The sequence below is a fragment of the Pongo pygmaeus genome, chromosome 3, assembly GCF_028885625.2.
Source record: "Pongo pygmaeus isolate AG05252 chromosome 3, NHGRI_mPonPyg2-v2.0_pri, whole genome shotgun sequence".
NCBI classification, from domain to species: Eukaryota; Metazoa; Chordata; class Mammalia; order Primates; family Hominidae; genus Pongo; species Pongo pygmaeus.
The window spans coordinates 106,699,161-106,717,891 of record NC_072376.2 but is presented as its reverse complement, the minus strand read 5'-3'; the positions used below and the strand labels follow the sequence as shown (position 1 = coordinate 106,717,891).

Genomic DNA, 18,731 nt, shown 5'->3' with positions numbered 1-18,731 from the left:
AAAAGAGGCAGCCAGTGGATACTGGAAACGTGTGTGTTTTATGCATTCCTATGTGGCTTAGTTCAGCTGGAAGCAATTTTCTATGATCACCTACTATTTCCCATGGACAAAACTGCACATAAACACATGCAAATTTTGGATTATGCTCAAATTGTTCTCTAATGTATTAACACTGGAATAAATCCACATTTTAAAAACAGAACTGACTGATGTATTTTTGTGAAACAGCTATTGACTTGACAATAAATCCTGATAAAAGCAGAATGGTTGACCACAGAACATCAAATGACCATGAGACTTGAGCCGTTATGTGATCTGGGTATCTGATTTACCTAGCCTAAAACGGAGCACTGGCAGCAGCAACCCATCATCAGGTAGAAATGGTATACTTGAGACTGGACTTGAGTAAGTTCAAGAGACACAAATAAATTGCATGTGCAGGTGTCTCAGACTCTCATGGTACCTGCTTCTGCATCACTGCTGCCCCTTCTTCAACCAGTACCTGAGGCATTATAAAAAATTCTTTATGACCTGATAGGTTGGGCACAGTGGCTCCCGCCTGTAATCCCAGCACTTGGGGAGGCCAAGGCAGGTAGATCACCTGAGGTCAGGAGTTTGGGACCAGCCTGGCTAATATGGTGAAACACAAAAATTAACTGAGCATGGTGGCACACGCCTGTAATCCCAGCTACGTGGGAGGCTGACAGGAGAATCACTTGAACCCGGGACGCAGAGGTTTCAGTGAGCCGAGATCATGCCTGGGCGACAGGGTGAGACTCCGTCTCGAAAAGAAAGAAAAAATTCTTTACGACCTGATAAAGAGGCAAGAAATCCTTAAACTTCATTTGTTTGTTGTGAGACAGGTCTCACTGTGTCACCCAGGCTGGAGTGCAGTGGCATAATTATGGCTCACTGAAGCCTCAACCTTCTGGGCTCAAGTAATCCTCCATCCTCAGCCTCCGAGTAGCTGAGATTACAGCTGCATGTAAGCACGCCCAGCTAATTAAAATTTTTTTTTTTTTTTGCAGAGACAGGAGTCCCACTATATTGCTCAGGCTGGTCTTGAACTCCTGGGCTCAAGCAATCCTCCTGCCTCGGCCTCCCAAGGTGCTGGGATTACAGGCAAAAGCTACTGCACCCAGCCTGAACCAGCTTGACTTTACAAAGGATTTGCATAATTTTAGAACCAGCCAAGTAAACAACTGCTATAATATAAACCCAACTCAGAGAGTAGTCCTGTGTACAACTTTGGACAGTACATCTTGTTGCCCATTTTGTGTACCAAGAGATGGCCAGAGGTAGAGATCAGCAATATATCAAGGACAGAGGCTAAGAAGAAGACTTAAAAAAATGGTGACCAGGAAGTCTGAGGAAGAGGTACATTGTTGAACATCTCAGAATATAAGTTATTCTGAGAATACAGCTGGGCGTGGTGGCTCACGCCTGTAATCTCAGCACTTTGGGAAGCCGAGGTGGGTGGATCACTTGAGGTCAGGAGTTCGAGACCAGCCTGGCCAACATGGTGTAACCCCATCTCTACAAAAAATTTAAAACAACAACAACAACAAAAAACTGGGCGTGGTGCTGCATGCCTGTAATCCCAGCTACTCCAGAGGCTGAGGCACGAGAATTGCTTGAACCAGGGAAGTGGAGGTTGCAGTGAGCCAAGATCACACCACTGTACTCCAGCCTGGGACAGAGTGAGACTCTGTCTCAAAAACAGAACAAAACAAAACAAAAAGAAGTTATCCTGAGAATAGAACACAAGGATAATGGTGTTTGTGTGAATGTTCAGCCAAGGGTACACACGTGGCAGAGAAAATTTTTAAAGATCAGGTATATAAGATCATCCATTTTGTGAACACCAGTTAAGTCCACAGACACTTGAATGACTGCTCAATAGGCCCATTTACAAATGGCCATGGCAACTGGGCTTAAGTCTGTGCATGCAAGTCAATAAGGTAAGACTTTCCACACCAAGATTAATCTGGCTATTGTTACAGTCAGTGCTCAATCTGCAAGGAACAGAGGCCAACAATGACTCCCCATTATAGCACCATTCCTTGGGAGATTCAGTCAACTGTCTGGTGGCAGGGTGATTACACCTTCACGATTCATCATGAAAGATATAGTAACAGATAACCTGCTCTAAGTATGAATTTGCCTTCCCTATCCACCTGCTTCTGGAAACGCCACTATTATGGGTTAATTGTGTCCCCTCCAAATTCAAATGTTGAAGTCCTAATGCCCAGTACCTCAGAATGTGACCTTATTGGAGACAGGGTCATTAATGAGACACTCAAGTTAAAATGAGGTCATTAGAGTGGGACCTAATCTGACTGTTGTCCTTATAAAAAGGGGAAATTTGGAGATGAACACGCACACAGTTCAGAGAACCCAATGTAATGAAGAGGGCAGAGATAAGCAATTAACACTGGATAAATTTAAAAGAAAGCAAAAACAGTCACAAATTATATGCAAGCATGAATTATCTGGCTTAGTTGTGAAAGAAAAGAAAATGATTCATTTAGACAAATTTTCAGGTCTGATATCCACAGACACAAAATAGTCTGTGCTTAAGCAGGCTTCATACTGGATAAATTAAAAAGCAAAAACAGTCACAAATTAAATGTAGATGTAAATTCCCTAGTTATGACAGAAAGGAATTCATTTAGGTGGATTTTCAGGTCTAATAATATCCACAAACTCCACATATCCTAACCTTAAGCAGCCAATTTTGATACTGTAATTCAAATGTAAACTTACATGATCCAGTCTTGTCTTTTTAATAGATTGATCATCATTAAATTCATCTTCCTCATATGGCTCTGAAGAAGAAGATAATTTTCTTTTCCTGGGCCCACCACCTTTTAAAGCAGAGCAGCACACTCAAACTTTGCACAGAAATAGCAAAAAATCAATTTAATGTAAAACAAAGGCAAAAATGTATTATAATGAATACTAGACAGTTCTCTTGATATCAGGCCCAGTGTTTGTTGTTCTACATATGACTGAATTGAAAAAAAAAGTAAACATTCTTTGCAGTCTTTCAGAAGTAGAAATCACTGTAATACTATATTCATAAACCATCACATTATTTAATCTAAAAATATACATTTCTAAATTGATGAGTAATTCTACAGAGCAACATTAGGAGGGAGGGGTTCTTCCAAGTGGCTGAGTGTTGAGCAGTGAAATAAAGCTGACCCCACCAAGTGTAAGTTATCTGAATACCATCAAAGAAACCAGTAATTTCTGAGTCTACTATGTACCAGGCCTTGCACAAGGTCTTTTATAAACTATTGTTTCATTTACTTCTCACAAACAAACCTACACAGTAGGTAACATTTTTATTTCACAAATGAGGGGGATAGAGATACGGAGAGCTTAAGCAACAAATGCTTTTAATGTAAAAACAAGAGAATATAACACAGAGTACAGCAGTAACAGGAAATCTGCATATTGTGACTGGAAGAAAACAAACTTGAGCTACATATGCTACTCATGTATGCTTGTATACATTATGTATACATTTACCTACTTCTTAAATACTTTTGCTTTCAGAGAACAAGTTTGTCAGACATATTGCTGTGCTACTATAAAAGCACCTGCTAAAGACTACAAAGATTTAAGATTTCAGCATTAATTATATCAGAGCCCTAACTATGCAGCTCAAATACATACACGTCAGCTTAAAAATTTCATTAACATGGCTATTACAAAATAAAAATGGAATGTTATTAACATTTTAAAGCACAGTATTCGTGTCAGTACAAACGCTAACCACAATATTCTAAATGTAATATTTTAAGTCTGAAAAAAAACCTTCAAACCAGATAATTTTGCCACATCACCTAGACATGCTGAATTCTTTCCTAAAAAGAACAGAACAGAAGCCAGGTGCAGAGCTCATGCCTGTAATCCCAGCACTTTGGGAGGCTGAGGTGGGCAGATCTCTGGGGCTCAGGAGTTCGAGATCAGCCTTGGCAATATGGTGAAACCCCATCTCTACTAAAACTACAAAAATTAGCTAGGTGTGGTGGTGCATGCCTGTAGTCCCAGCTACTTGGAAGGCTGAGGCATGAGGATCACTTGAGCCTGGGAGGCAGAGGTCGTAGTGAGCTGAGACTGCATCACTGCACTCCAGCCTAGGTGACAGAGTGCGGCCCTGTCTCGAAATAAAAAATTAAAAAAAAAAAAAAAAAAAAAGAACACAACACAACAGCTAGAGAGACTCCAGACAACATCAATAAATTCGTACTCTTATCTTTTGAAGTAGAGTAAAAACTTTGGATATACATTTTTTTGTTTCTGTAATTTCATATTCAAAAAACAAAAACTTTCAAAATGAACAGCATAAAAACAACCCTAGTGTTTAATATGCAGGCTGATTCTGTCAGTAAGACTGCAATTTGTGGTTAAAAGAAACAATGTGAACTGTCACAATTTCTGGATCTGTTAAAGATCACTTGCAGGTATTTAAAAAGGTCTTTTGTTGAAAACTGTCCTAAAATGGCAAGTATAGTTTCCTGTCTTAATGACATAGTATACTGAAGATTAACCTTATCTTCAAGGTTAGACAAACCTGTCATTCTATATACTACCTCAAAGTGCACTACACTAAAAATGAAGATATCTGGTAAGACTGTTCTGTCCGTTCCATGATGCAGCATAGAAGTTTAATTAAAAAACCAGAAAATCCTAATTTTTTATTTCCTTGTAATTTGCCATTTAACATTTTTCTAAATGAAATAATCTTAAGTACAATGGAATAAGAAAAAGCTCAGCTGAAGTTAAATAAATTTAATGATTGTAAACTCTATGACGGCAGAGGTTGTATCCACTTTGTTTCCTCATGTAACCTCAGTACCTAAGCCACAGCCTGTGCTACCTAGTAAAAGCAGCATAATAAATATTTGTGAAATTAATGAATAAGTTGAATAAGATGAATTGCTCAGGAGAAAAAAGATTAGATACTACCGTGGAATAAAGTAATTCCACAACCCGTTTTTAATGAAATGTTTATGGACTAACGAGATAATGTGAGAGCAAGAATGTATTGGGAAGCTGCAAAACTTCCCAAGCTATTTTACAGCTCAACAAATGTTCACTGAGACTATCATTTTTCAGGAGGTTTTTTCTTTCTTTCTTTCTTCTTGTTTTTTTTTTTTTTTTTTTTTTTTTGAGACAGGGTCTTGCTCTGTCACTCAGGCTGGAGTGCAGTGGCACAATCCTAGCTCAGAAGCTTTTAAAGTAAGTGCTAGGGATGCAATAATGAGGAAGACACAGCTAACATTCACCTCTAACTTTTTTTAAAATCATCAGATGACCCTTAAACAAATAGCTGCTAACATTTGGTATGCACTCACTATGTACCAGGCACCATAAGAAGTAGTATACATTATTAGTTCTTCACAACGACCTTTGAGTTTGGCACTATTATACTACTTTACTGCTAAGGAAACAAAGACAGAAGAGTCAGGCAACACTGCTCAAGGTCACACAGCTATTAATAAATAGAAGACAAAAAAGAATCTTGATACTCTGTTGGTAGCACCCACAAAATACTGTCTCCTTGCTCAAACTGGAGGAAATTAAAGGTTTAAAATATTTCATATGGATAAAATAAAAATCTTATGTAGAATCTACTCGAATAACAGTCCACTTAGTGGAAGAAAAATGAGGTGGATAATTATTGAAGAATGATGGGTCCATGGGAACACACTGTTTTGTATTTTTGTACACATTTTAAACCTCGAAAAAATTAATAGTAAGAACCCACTTAGAAAAATGAGTATTCAGAAACATACTGTTGATAAAAGCATAAACTGGCATAACCTTTAACAAAAGGACATGGAAATACATATTAAAACTTAAAATGTGCATACACTTTGCTTGAGCATCCTAGTTTGAAATTTAGCCTATATAAATAACATAAATTTTTGTTCTATTTATGTATAAGGACATTTACTTTAGTGCTATAATAATGAAATAATGAAAATGTAAGTGCTAATTAATAGGCAGTTAATAAACTAATCCTGTGGGTAGTCACAGAGGAATGTGAAGCTATCCATGACAAATTATTAAATGATTTTTTTAAAGGTGCAAACCAATATATTTACATTTTGTAACCTAATGTATGTGTGCTGTATGCCAGTGTATATAAGCAGGAAAAAAGTTGAGAATGACATAAAAGGTGGTTATAATTTAAGGGTGGTTAATGAAGTGTGGGTTTGCTTTCACTATTTCCTTTAAATACTTTTTTAGTAGTAGGGTCAAGCGACTTTTACATTTTTTTTTTTGGTATGTGTAAGTTAAAAAAAAATCAAGTCAGCATTTATTAAAAAACTGGACACGCTTCTATATTGCAAGCTCATTCAAATGCATTTATTTTTGTATCCCAAGCCCCTGAAACATGAAAAAATATTTACTAAATGAAGGAATGCTGATTACCAGCTATGACTTTCCCTGACATTATGTTCCTACTAAGATTTGTAAACCTGTAATAAAACCACAATGCAACTAGAAATTATACTTTAAAAAGAGAGAAAATATACGCTACAAAACTTCACTGTTATAAGATTTGATTGGTAGAAAAGCAGTAAAATTATCAGTGAGAAACTTCTTCCCTTTTTAGGGGAAAAAACTGAAACTATTCATACCTCATAGATTCCTGTAAGAATTCATAAAGGTGTCTGATAAACTGTGGAGCAATATTAATGAGAAGGTACTATTATTATGATGTAACAATAAATCGACATGGCTTAAAATTAAGTCAGGCATACCTGCATCACCAAACATCAGCAAGGCAGCAGCAATTGCTCCATCCATAGTGCTTGTTGATTCAATCAACTAACAGAACGAGAAAAGATTAATGTTTTAAATCAGCACTTTAAGAATTATTTCAGTTACTGAAATATTTAACAACAAACATATTAAATATAAACATGACAGGAAAGTATGTGTGTCATAGTTTAAGTTCATTAAGTCCTATGATAAATTTTCAGAAAATCTGTTTTATGTAAAAGGTCTGAACTTTAAGCATATTTTAAAATGTATCAGGTTGACTCATTCTTACTATAAAGGAAAAATTAAAACACAATCACATATATACAGTATATTCCAGGTTTTTGCTATTTTAATTACAAAGTTTTACACAAAACTTCCTACTTAACATGTCCAGGCCACTCTGTGCCTGTGTGTGCATGCTCACGTTTGTCTATGTGTGTGTGTCAGATGGAGAGAGAAAGGGGAAAGAGGAGACTGACAGACATCTATTTACTTTTTTTTTAATTTCTAGGGGAAAAAGGACAATTCTACTCTTTTAAAAAAAATCGAATACTGCTCAAGATAAATGGGATAAGGGCTCTTAATTTTTACTCTATTTCTGAATTGTCTGAATTTTTTCAAGAACATATGCATGTATTACTTGCATGACATCATTCTAATATACTGTTTTTATACTGCTCAGTAATTTTAGATTTCAGAAGAAACTAAAATCCCATATTTTTCTATTATAGCTTCCCATATTTCAAATGAGTTACTTGTTTTAAAAAGATCTTACTTTTAAATAAGCTACTTTTTGTATTAAATCAAGTAGCCTCAAATCAAAGTGCTCTCTTCCACACTAATTTTTCCTAATCTTGGATGCTAAGATATATCCTATTGGCCCTCTCCATTTTCAAAATAATCAAAGCATATTCTTAGTGAGCCTAGAACTATTTCACAACCTCTTGAAGTCTTTTATATGGGTTTAAAACCTTTTGTTGAGTAATTTATAAACATCATCTTTAAATCTCTAGAACTGAAGGGGATCACTTGAAATACAGATTACTTCAAGAGAGTGCTCTGGAGTGTGTGATACACTAAATTACACAATTTCAGATACTGAATAATGAAACATTCAGGGAAATTATGCATATCAATCTTATTTTTCCAATAAAATTACAGAATTAGAAAGATATTTTTACAAGAAAAAAACTCTTTGAACTACATTAAAAATTGGCAATCAAGTGAAAGTATTTTTAAACTGAGATCTGGCCCTTTATGTTGCATATTTTAATACTCCATGTTTATTCTATTGGAAGCTCTTTCCTTATTACTGCTTTAAAATACTTTAGCCCTCGTGTCTACATTTGTTTCCATAAAAAAAAAAAAAATCACATCAACAGACAAGTAACACTGCTGTCAGAGAAAATGTAGACTCAAGATATTACTAAAGTTTCATTTAGCTAATAGTAAGACGGCATCAAAATGATCTGGGCAGAAAAAATCCAGTGGATTCATGTCAAAAACAACACAGATTAAAAATAATGTAATCTACACTTAAATTGGCAGGCACAGGACCACCTATGGTTCACAGACATGTTTTATTTGGCTAGAACAGCATGTTTATTTTTATCTTTCTTTAAATTAGTTAGCATTAAAAGGAACAAAGTACATGCTGCAACAGCGATGAATCTCTTCCATTAGGTGAAAGCAGCCAGTCACAAAATATCACATATCTGATCCCATTTATATGAAATATCCACAATAGGCCAAAAAAAAAAAAAAAGATTGGTGGTTGCCTGGGACTGGGAGAGGGACGAAACTGGAGAGTGACTGCTAATGGATATAAGGTTTCTTTTGGGTGTCATTGAAATGTACTAAGATTATGACAGTTGCATTATTTCATAAATACAGTAAAAACCACTAAATTGTACATTTTAAATGGGTGATTTTAGGCATAGGAATATAGCTGTTAAAGTGGTGACCAACCCTCAATAAAAATCCAGCCTTATGGCTTTATTTGAAAAATCTGAGTACCCAGTAAAAATGGGCTATCACTGACAGCTCATATGGCCATGTCCTGCTGAAGCTAGACAGCAGCTACCCCTTTTAAAAAGAGAATGTACTCTATAGTATACTAGTATCTACCACTTCAAAGTTACCTGCCTAGTCCATACAGATATGGTAACTCCTAAGCCTCATATGGTGAGGAGGAAAACTGGTAGTGGTAGCAGCGATGACAGATACAAAGGTGAAAATACAAAGGACTTGCAATTAAATGATTCCCCTAAGATAATTCAACTAATAAGTGGCAAAGCTAGGAATAGACTGTTTATTAATCTTCAGAAATTTATTCTCTACCTAAAACTAAATTGGTCAATTTTTATTTACTCTTATAATTACAGATACCTAAACATCACTTTACATTTCAACTATACTCCTTTGTTTCTGTAGTTAAATCAATATTTCTCAGCAAGAGTGCCACTGGCAGGACTATCCTTGGTTATGGACTGTCCTTAGTATACTGCAGGGTGTTTAGCATCGCTGGCTTCAGGGCACTAAATGCCACTGCAAACCCTTGTCACAGTTGTGTGAGGTGGTTCCTGACATTTCTGAGTATTTCTAATGGAAATGGGGAGGTTATGCATTCTAGAAACACTCAAACACAAAAAAACTCACAACCTATGCTCACTATTAAGGCTTTAATTACTGCATTATTTACAAATAACCTCATCTATTAAAAAGTTAAGACTTTCAATAAATAAATTTCTGGCATTTACTTCCTTTAGATTTAATAGTTAATATCTTCAAACTTAAGATATCTTTAGAAAAATGACTATCCACTACTAACTATAGCACTGAATGCAGGAGAGATTTTATTATCATTACAGCTACAATAACCAATTACTATAAAAGAATATAACCTTAAGTAAATCATTGTCACTTCTTTGTGGAAAAAGTTCCTTCAAAGTCTGAAGTTTAGCATCTTTAAGGTCTTCCAATTCCGAAAGGTCTTCCAATTCTGAAATATCATTTCTACGTGCCATGGTAGGAAGGCCTTGGGACTCTTCATCTTCAGATGGCTCAGAACTAAAAATATTTTTAGAGGAGGAAAAAACATTTTTAATGTATTACTAAGGTTATTTCATTATAGTGTCTATGTGTATACATAGTACAACACATCTGCAGTTCTTTCAATAGTAAATGCAATCTATACTTGTCAGAAAGAGACCTTTTTTTTCCATTTCAGTGTAGTTATGTGAAAAATCTCCATTACCAACATCAGTATACACTGAAAAAAATCTCAACCCTGAGCTGGGATGGAAAAGAACAAAAGGAACTTCCTAGCATTTATTTTGTTAGGATTCACACGCATTTATTGCATGCCCACTTCCTCTTTACTCATCTTCTTTCACCAATACTCTCCATATCAGACAAAGTTACGCTACTCCTAAGAAATTTGAAGATTAAACGGATACAAAGATAAAGTAATTTTCAGGCCTACCTAGGTGTGATCAGGATCTAACTGCTAAAATCAGAATGGTCCCATTGAATATAGGAATCTCTGCCAGAAACAAGACATTTCCTCAGCAAACAGGGAACATTTACTTCATATGAGGGTTTATTCTCCAACGACTAACTTTATTCCTGTTCTATTTAACTTCTTATGTTTATCCTTTATAAAAGACATTTTGAGTCAAATTTTACTAATTTATTCCCTAAACAAAAAAATCTCATTTTGAAATTTTGGTTTTCAAACATGGTAGGCACTCTAGAGATCAGAACTAGAACAGTAACAAATGAATGTAAGTTATAGAGATCAGAGAATGAAAGCAAGATGGAACTATACTTAGGTATATTCTTAACATTAGCAAACTCAGACTTTGCTATGCTGCTAATTCTATTTCTGAATAGCTCTCTTAGACACATATCTAGAATATGCAATTTATCTATATGTACTCATGTTATTTCTGTTGTGTCCTTTATGGCACAATATGTAATGCCTAAGAACATCTAAAAGCAAATTTCCAAAGAACAGGAATATGTGTGTTTTTTCTTTTTTTGAGACGGGGTTCCACTCTGTCACCCAGACTGGTGTGCAGTGGTGCCATCTTGGCTCACAGCAACCTTTGCCTCACAGGCTCTAGCAATCCTCCTACCTCAGCCTCCTGAGTAGCTGAGACCACAGGTGCTTGCCACCACACCTGGCTATTTTTGTGTTTTTTGTACAGACAGGGTTTTGCCATGTTTCCCAGGAGATTTTATCTACTGCCAGAGTTTCTGCCAGGCTTGTCTCGAACTCCTAGGTTCAAGCGATCCGCCCGCCTTGGCCTTCCAAAGTGCTGGGATAACAGGTGTGAGCCACCGTGCCTAGCCAGAGTACGTATTTCAAAAGCTTCTAGGTTGACTTCCTGAGAAACCGCTCTAAAGTAACGAGGCAAATACACCTCTTCCTTTATCACTATGCCTGTCCTTCAAATATTTGAAGACAATCACATGCATTTCCTTTGCATTATTATACCTAGACTTCTCATTCCTGAGGTACTCAGCTTTGAATTTTCATTATGCCTCTCTATATTCCCTGCTCCCTACTTGACTTTGCCTCTTAGGTGACTGAGAAAATGAAAGCATTCAGGTTAAAATCCTTTTATAATTCCTGCCCTGGATAACCACTTTCAAAGATATTTACTCTTCTGGCGGTCACAACTTTATCCAGTGATCAGACTCAATGATCTAACAAATTCATGTGCCTCATGATGTAATAAATATTGATGCTGACCATGAATATCACCATGGCTTGGATTTATCTTCCAGACTACAGGAAATACAAGTGACAGAAAATAAATAATGTCATGAAGAAAAAGAAAAACCAGCCGGGTGCGGTGGCTCACACCTGTAATCCCAGCACTCTGGGAGGCCGACGCGGGTGGATTACCTGAGGTCAGGAGTTCAAGACCAGCCTGGCCAACATGGTGAAACCCCATCTCCACTAAAAATTAAAAAAATTAGCTCGGCATGGTGGCAGGTGCCTGTAATCCCAGCTACTAGGGAGGCTGAGATATGAGAATCACTTGACCCCAGGAAGCAGAGGTTGCAGTGATATGACATCACACCACTGCACTCCAGCCTGGGCAACAGAGCAAGACTCTGTCTAAAAAAAAAAAAAAAAGGAAAGAAAAAGAAAAACCTGTTTTTTCTGAGAAAAGACTTGATCTCTATTTAGAGAAGCAGAAAAGGGGAGTGGCCCATTCTAGATGAATACAGTTGAAGCCTAATAGCCAAATGTAATTTAGATCTTGGTTTTAAAAAAAATCAGCTGTAAAATACATGAGATCTGAACCTAAGGTACAAATTAAATGATATTAGAGAATTGTTCATTGATAGATGGCAGATACATAACCAGTATTAAGGGGAGAAATGCTGGGATGTCCATAATTTAAAACACTTCAGCTAAAAATAATAATAGATAACACAATAAACAAATACGGAAAACAACTGTTAAATCTAGGTGGAAGGTATACAGGTGTTCATTATATACTATTTCATTTTCTTGTGTGCTTGAAACTTTAAAAACAAAAGAAAAAAACCTGTAATAACAACAGAGTTGACCACTTGCTCTTTTTTCCAGTCTCAGATAAAGAAGTTCCTTCCTGTTAAAGACAAAGTCCCCTCTCACTGCTAAGGCGTTCTAGCCCTTTCTACATCTACAAGACTCTGCTTTAACTATCTACTATGTTTCTCCTGAATCTTTTCTTTCTTCATAAGCTCTTCCTCCCCAACCGGCAATGTGCTCAAGACTGCATTAATTAATTCAATTAATTCCATGTGCCAGGGTTTCCAGGCACTGTGGACACAGCAGCAAGAAAAAAAAAAAAAAAACAAAAAAAAAACCCAATTCTCCTCTATTTCACAGATTTTATTAGACTGATTTTCTACATCCTTTCTTATGGAGTTCTCAAACAACCACTTGTTCTTTTGCACAACCACTCAGTGAAACTGTTCTCACTGAGGACAATAATGTCTTTTAAACTGCTGAATGGAATAAAAACTTTTCATTGCTTATCTAAGTTTTCCTGTGTTGTCCTGTACATTGCTGACAAACATATCCTTAAAAATTTGGCCCCACCCTCACCGCATGGGTTCTGCAACATTACTTCTGATTTTCCTTTTACCTTTCAGCCTGTCCTTCTGAATCTTTGTAACAGGCTCTTCTTCCTTTGTTCACCTTCTTCAACTGCTGAAGCTACCTAGGATTCTGTCTTCAGTTCTTTCTTGTCTATGAATGCTTCCTAGGAAATTTTATCTACTGCCAGAGTTTCTAGCATCTACATCAGTGGGTTCTCAAAGTTGGGGGTGGGGGGTAGTTTTGCTGCAAGAGGATATTTGGTAATGTCTGGAGATATTTCTGATTGTCTTGACTAGGGAAATGCTACTGGCATCTGCTGGGGTGAGGTCAGAGATACTTAACTAACCATCCTAAATGTACAGGGCAGCACCTCACAACAAAGAATTATCTGGCCCCAAATGTCAATAAATGTCAAGCTTAAGAAACTGTGATAACCAAAATGCCCCTACATGGGGAATGAATGAATAAAATAAGGAACGTTCACACAACGTAGTACTATGGAGTTGCAAAAAATAATAAAAATTTCTACAACTGATATGATTTCCAGGAGATATATACATATATGCTAAGTAAATAAAACAAAGAACAAATGAATATACACACCTGTAGTATGCTGTCTTTTGTGTAAGAAACAAGAAAAAAATACATGAAAGAATGACAATAAACTAAACAATCTGGTTAGTTCTAAGGTTTGAATGGAGAAGGGACAGAAAGAGAGTGAGGGAGTGATACTTTTCTGAGTATATCCTTTGTAGAGTTTTGATTTTTGGAATCTTGTTCATGTTTTAAATATTTGAAAGTAAAATTTAAAAGAAAAGAACAAGGGAAAAACCCTAAAAGGAATACAAAATAATTAATGGTATTTCAAATGAATAACAAAACATTTAAATTAATTAATTAGTAATCCAAGTGCATTGACTGTATACCCTCAATGGTCAAGTAGTATGGGTGTAGCTATTCTAAAACTATTTTATGCATACTTGATGACTGAGCAGATTAGTAAATATACTGATACTGGTAGAAGTCAGGTTCTCACTGTCAGAAGAAAACACAGAATGAGAGGCAAAGAAAAGCCCTGTAGTGATAGATTAGAATTATCAGTATCATTATTAACAAATGATTAAAAAAAAAAAAAACCACACATTTTCACATTTTTCCTTCTCTGTCTCCCTAACTGCAACCCCCTACCCCAGTATTTCCTAGGTCCTTCTGCTTAAAGGGCAATGACATTAATTCCTACCTCACCAGCAGCAAAGAAAGAACACAAAAGAAGTTTCTAGATTTCCAAGTATCATTTCCTACTAAAAAGAACCAGAACTACTTGGAGAAATTGCTAATTTTAATTTCAGGCTTGAGGTAGGAGAAGTACAAGTCTGGGATACCTTGTTCCAGAAAGGAAAATGACAGGAATCCCTCAAACAAACACAACAGCCTGTTTGAAGAGGCCCTCAGCTGCCAAAACTGAGAAATTTGTGCACCAAAATGAATAATAATAGTAATAAATTATAAATCACTGAATAAGTACACATCTATAATTTCATTTTGGTATTTATTGTACCACATAAATAAATGCACAAATGGGGATAATAAAAAGGAACATTTCTTTACAGACTACCAAATACAAGTGTAAGTTCTAAAACACTGGTTAGTATAGCACATTTTGCCACCATCATTATCATAAATTAATCAGACAAAAATCAATAGATACTAAAACTACTGAGTGAAAGCTGGCTAGTGAATAGGACTATTACCCAGTCTCAAAGTATCTCTCCACAGATAACTTATTTATTACAAAGGGAAAAATGGTAACTTGACAGACTAAACCTAGCAGGGGCCACATTAATTGAGTCATCAAAGTTCAACAATAATGGGACAAATGGATATCATGTGCCTCTTGACACATACCTCAGGGTGATATGACACACTGAGGAGGACACAAGATCATTTAGGTAGTAGTATGTAGTATTCTTTCCACTTAACCTAAATTTAACCATGAAGAAACATTAGTTAAACCCAAATTTAGAAAAATTCTAAAAAAACCTGGCCTATGCCTATTATCTTCAAAGGTCAGTATCCTGATAAACAAAAAAAGACTGAGAAATAATTTCGGATTAAATGAGTTTAAAGAGATATGACAAATTAAATCCACTGTAAAAAAAAATTACCATAAAGTAATTTTTATTATGGTAATTTTTAATATGGTCCAGGGACTGACTACTAGTTCTCCAACTGCAGTCTGTCCATGACAACATAAGGAACTAGCAACAGAACGTAAACAACTACGTTACTGAGCACACTGCTTAGTTCAGTTTTTTTTTTTTTTTTTTTTTTTTCACTGCAAGATATTCTTGGTGAAGGAATCAGTACCCTGATTTGCATTCTAAGACATATTCCTTATTTATAAATCAGTATTTTGAGTAGCAACGCTCTAAAGGACACCACTGGTATAACTGGCAAAATTGAAATATGAAAAGTATATTAGATAATATATTGTACTAGTGTTAATTGGTATTTCTGCATTTGAAATATTACTGTTATTATGCAAATGAATGAATGACCTTGTTCTTAGGAGATAAATGAGAAAATACTGCAGGCAAAGTGTTCAGTAATAATTGTAATTGCTGTTTACGAAGACAGTGATAAGGCAATTGTGGGAAAATGCTAACAAGGGTAATTCTGAAGATTGTGAGAGTTGATAATGCATTTTTTTTTGCCACTTTTCTACAATTTTTCCAAAATACGCCAATTTTCCTCAGGATTAACCATGCAGGATCTTCACTACATTTTATCTTGGAGTAAATTTCAGAATGAGGCATGTTTATCACAGCTTCATGTGAAAAGTTCATTTTAAGATGAAGTCATCATCTTATCAGAAGTAGACAGTCCAATCTCTTGCTCTTTCTTACAACACTTTATCTTCACTTAACTTCTAGAAGACCATGTAGCCTTTTACCTCAATAGCTGCTCCTCCTTAGAAACTTCTACAGGTTTCTTCTCATCTCCCTGATCCTAAAAATCCAGAGTTCCCCTAGCCTCAGTATTTCAACCAAGAGGACTTCTTTTCTTCAGCTATACTGTACTAGTGTCCCTTACACTGATTTCATCTGATCATATGGCTTTAAATAGCAAACCAAAACTCTGTCAACTAGTAAATTCAGACATGTAATCTCTCCCCCAAATGTCCCAAATCTAATTATACCTACTTGACATCTCCATTTAGATGTCTAGGAGTGTTCTCAATCATAGCATGTTCAAGAATGAATTGCTGACTTTCCTTCAAAAGGTGTTTGCCCACCCACAGCAGAAACAGTCACCTTTATCTCAGTACCTAGTAACTCCATCCTTCCAGTTTGCTCAGGCTAAAAATCTTAGGGTGATCCTTGACTCCTTTATCTCCCAACCCACATAAAATCCAGCAATAAATCCTCTCTTGCTCCATCTTCAAAGTATATTCCAGAATTTAACCACTTATTATCCCTCCCACAGGCACTAGCCTCATCTAAGTCTCTCTCATTTTTTGATGGGTTATTACAACAATATCTATGCTTTTACTACTGCTCCCTTACAGTCATTAAGACCTTTTAAACATCTAACTGAGACAATTTTACCTCTCTGTTCAATATTCTCCCAGGAATTCCCATCTCAGTCAGAACAAAAACCAAACAGCCTATGGAACTAATGTGATGAAGCCCCTCCTTCATCTCATCCTTTACACTATGGCTTCAGATCCTTCACTCCACATCATGTCCCTCCCACTTTCCTCAAAAACACCAGGCATAATACAGTCACTGAACATGATATTCCCAATGCCTGGAATACTCTTTCCCCCACATCTACATGGTTCACTTTCTCACCCCCTTTATGTCTTTGTTCCAGCACTGTCTTCTCAATTAAGCGCTGTCTTCTCAATTGAGGCTTTTCTGACCATGCTCTTTAGAAACCATTCCCTGACCCTCGAGCCAGGTGTAGTGTCTAACACCTGTAATCCCAGCACTTTGGGAGGCTGAGATGGCAGGACTGCTTGAGGCCAGGAGTCTGAGAGCAGCCTGGACAACATAGCAAGACCCCATCTCTAGAAAAAACAAGAAAAAAAGAAACCATTCCCTAACCCTAACTCCCTATTCCTCTTACCTTTGCCCATAACACTTATCTTTTGACGCACTACATCTTTTATTTATTACTTTTCTATCTGACTAGAATATAAGCTGTGTGAGGGCAGAAAGGAAGCTGCAGATGGTTTGTTCACTGTTATATTTCTAATCATAAAACAGTGCCTAGCTCAGAGTGTTTCCAATAAACATGTTAAAATGACTTGACTCATGGACTGAAGAATAAATCATAAAGCAGTTATACATGATCAAAGGTACTAGTTAAATAATTCTTTTAAAGTTCCATAATAAGGAAATTAAGTATCTGCTCTCAAAATCAGTTACCAAAAAAAAAAAAAAAAAAAATCACTGTTATCCAGAAAACACACACATTGTACCTCTCCATGACTATAAGTTACAGAAGATAACCAAGATGTGGCCAAGAAAGGCAGGTGGGGCCAAAAAAAACAAAAAAAAAAACAAAAAAACGGGAAGTCACCAAAATATCTCAAATTAGGTAGGTTTTTTCCTTGGAAAATCTCACACACATGCAAATATAATAAATCTATTAATCGGCTTACACTATAATCACTGTATCTTTGTTGAATGTTTTCTCTTGAACTGTATTGGAGCAATTTGGGGAAACAACATCTTCACTATCAGAAGACAAATCAATATACTGTATTCCTCTTTGATTTTTGAAATATGATATACTTGCTTTTCTTTCATTATCTGGAGTTTCTGGAACACTAGAATCTTCTGCAAGAGAATAAAAAGGAGAAAAATATTTTGAGCAACTGGAAAATGAATCTGTTGTTAGTTACAATCATGTGCTAAAATCTCAAATTTCATTCATTGTTTCCAATCTAAAAACCAAACTTCTCACCACTTTTTAAAGAAAAAAATTAATCATCAACCAGGGCTGGTGTTACATTTTCTGTTTCACAGGTTGTTTACTAACAAGACTTTAGTGGAAACTGCAAAATAACATATGTTTGTGTTTTATATTCTAATCCTTTTCTCTTGTGCTTTTACCTTGTAGCATTTAGGTTTTACTTGAGACAGTATGAACACCATAGCCCAAAAGATTCCAATCCCACCTCTTCATCTTATTAATTTCTCTAAGCCTTAATTTCCTCCTCTGTAAATACAGATACTAATAATCACAAAGTTAATATGCATATAAAATCAGATTATATATGTAAAGCATTTAGTTCAGTAACTGGCACATAGCCAGCATCCCATAAACATTAGCTCTTATGAATATGTGGTGTATGGGCTGAACCGTGTACTTCTCCCCATCATTCATAAGTCCCAATCACCAATACCTCAAAATGTAATTGTATTTGGAGATGAGGCCTCTAAAAAGGTAATTAAGGTTTAATTGAGGTCATGTGTGTGGACCCTACTCTTTGTGACTATATTTGGAGATTGGACCCTCAAAATTATTATGTTAAAATGAGGCCTACAGGATGGGCTGTGAGTCCAATATGACTGATGTCCTTATAAGAAAAGGGAGACACACCGGGATGCAAAAGAAGGAAAGGCCATTTGAAGACAAGGCAGGAAGGAGATCACCTTACAAGCCAAGGAAAGAGGCCTAAGAAGAAAACACATGCCAACTTGATCTTGGACTTCAAAGCTACAGAATTGTGAAAAATAAATTTCTTAAGTCACTGAATCTCTAGCACTTTGTTATGGCAGTTCCAGAAAACTAGTATGATTGGTATCATCTGTCTGTTCAAAAC

The 18,731-nt window shown here is 36.0% G+C and overlaps 1 protein-coding gene across 6 annotated transcripts in view; it reads right to left on the bottom strand.

The window, feature by feature from the left end:
- The window catches only part of SMARCAD1 (SWI/SNF-related, matrix-associated actin-dependent regulator of chromatin, subfamily a, containing DEAD/H box 1), an 83,578-nt gene that overhangs the window by 47,210 nt on the left and 17,637 nt on the right, over window positions 1–18,731 (bottom strand). For all 6 annotated transcript variants that reach the window (XM_054484811.2, XM_054484813.1, XM_063663918.1 and 3 more), the window contains 4 exons: window positions 17,565–17,742; window positions 9,693–9,858; window positions 6,786–6,852; window positions 2,767–2,867 (listed from right to left, as the gene is read on the bottom strand). In XM_054484811.2, coding sequence (XP_054340786.1) covers window positions 2,767–2,867; window positions 6,786–6,852; window positions 9,693–9,858; window positions 17,565–17,742 — 512 coding nt within the window. The remainder of the gene's footprint in view (window positions 1–2,766; window positions 2,868–6,785; window positions 6,853–9,692; window positions 9,859–17,564; window positions 17,743–18,731) is intronic.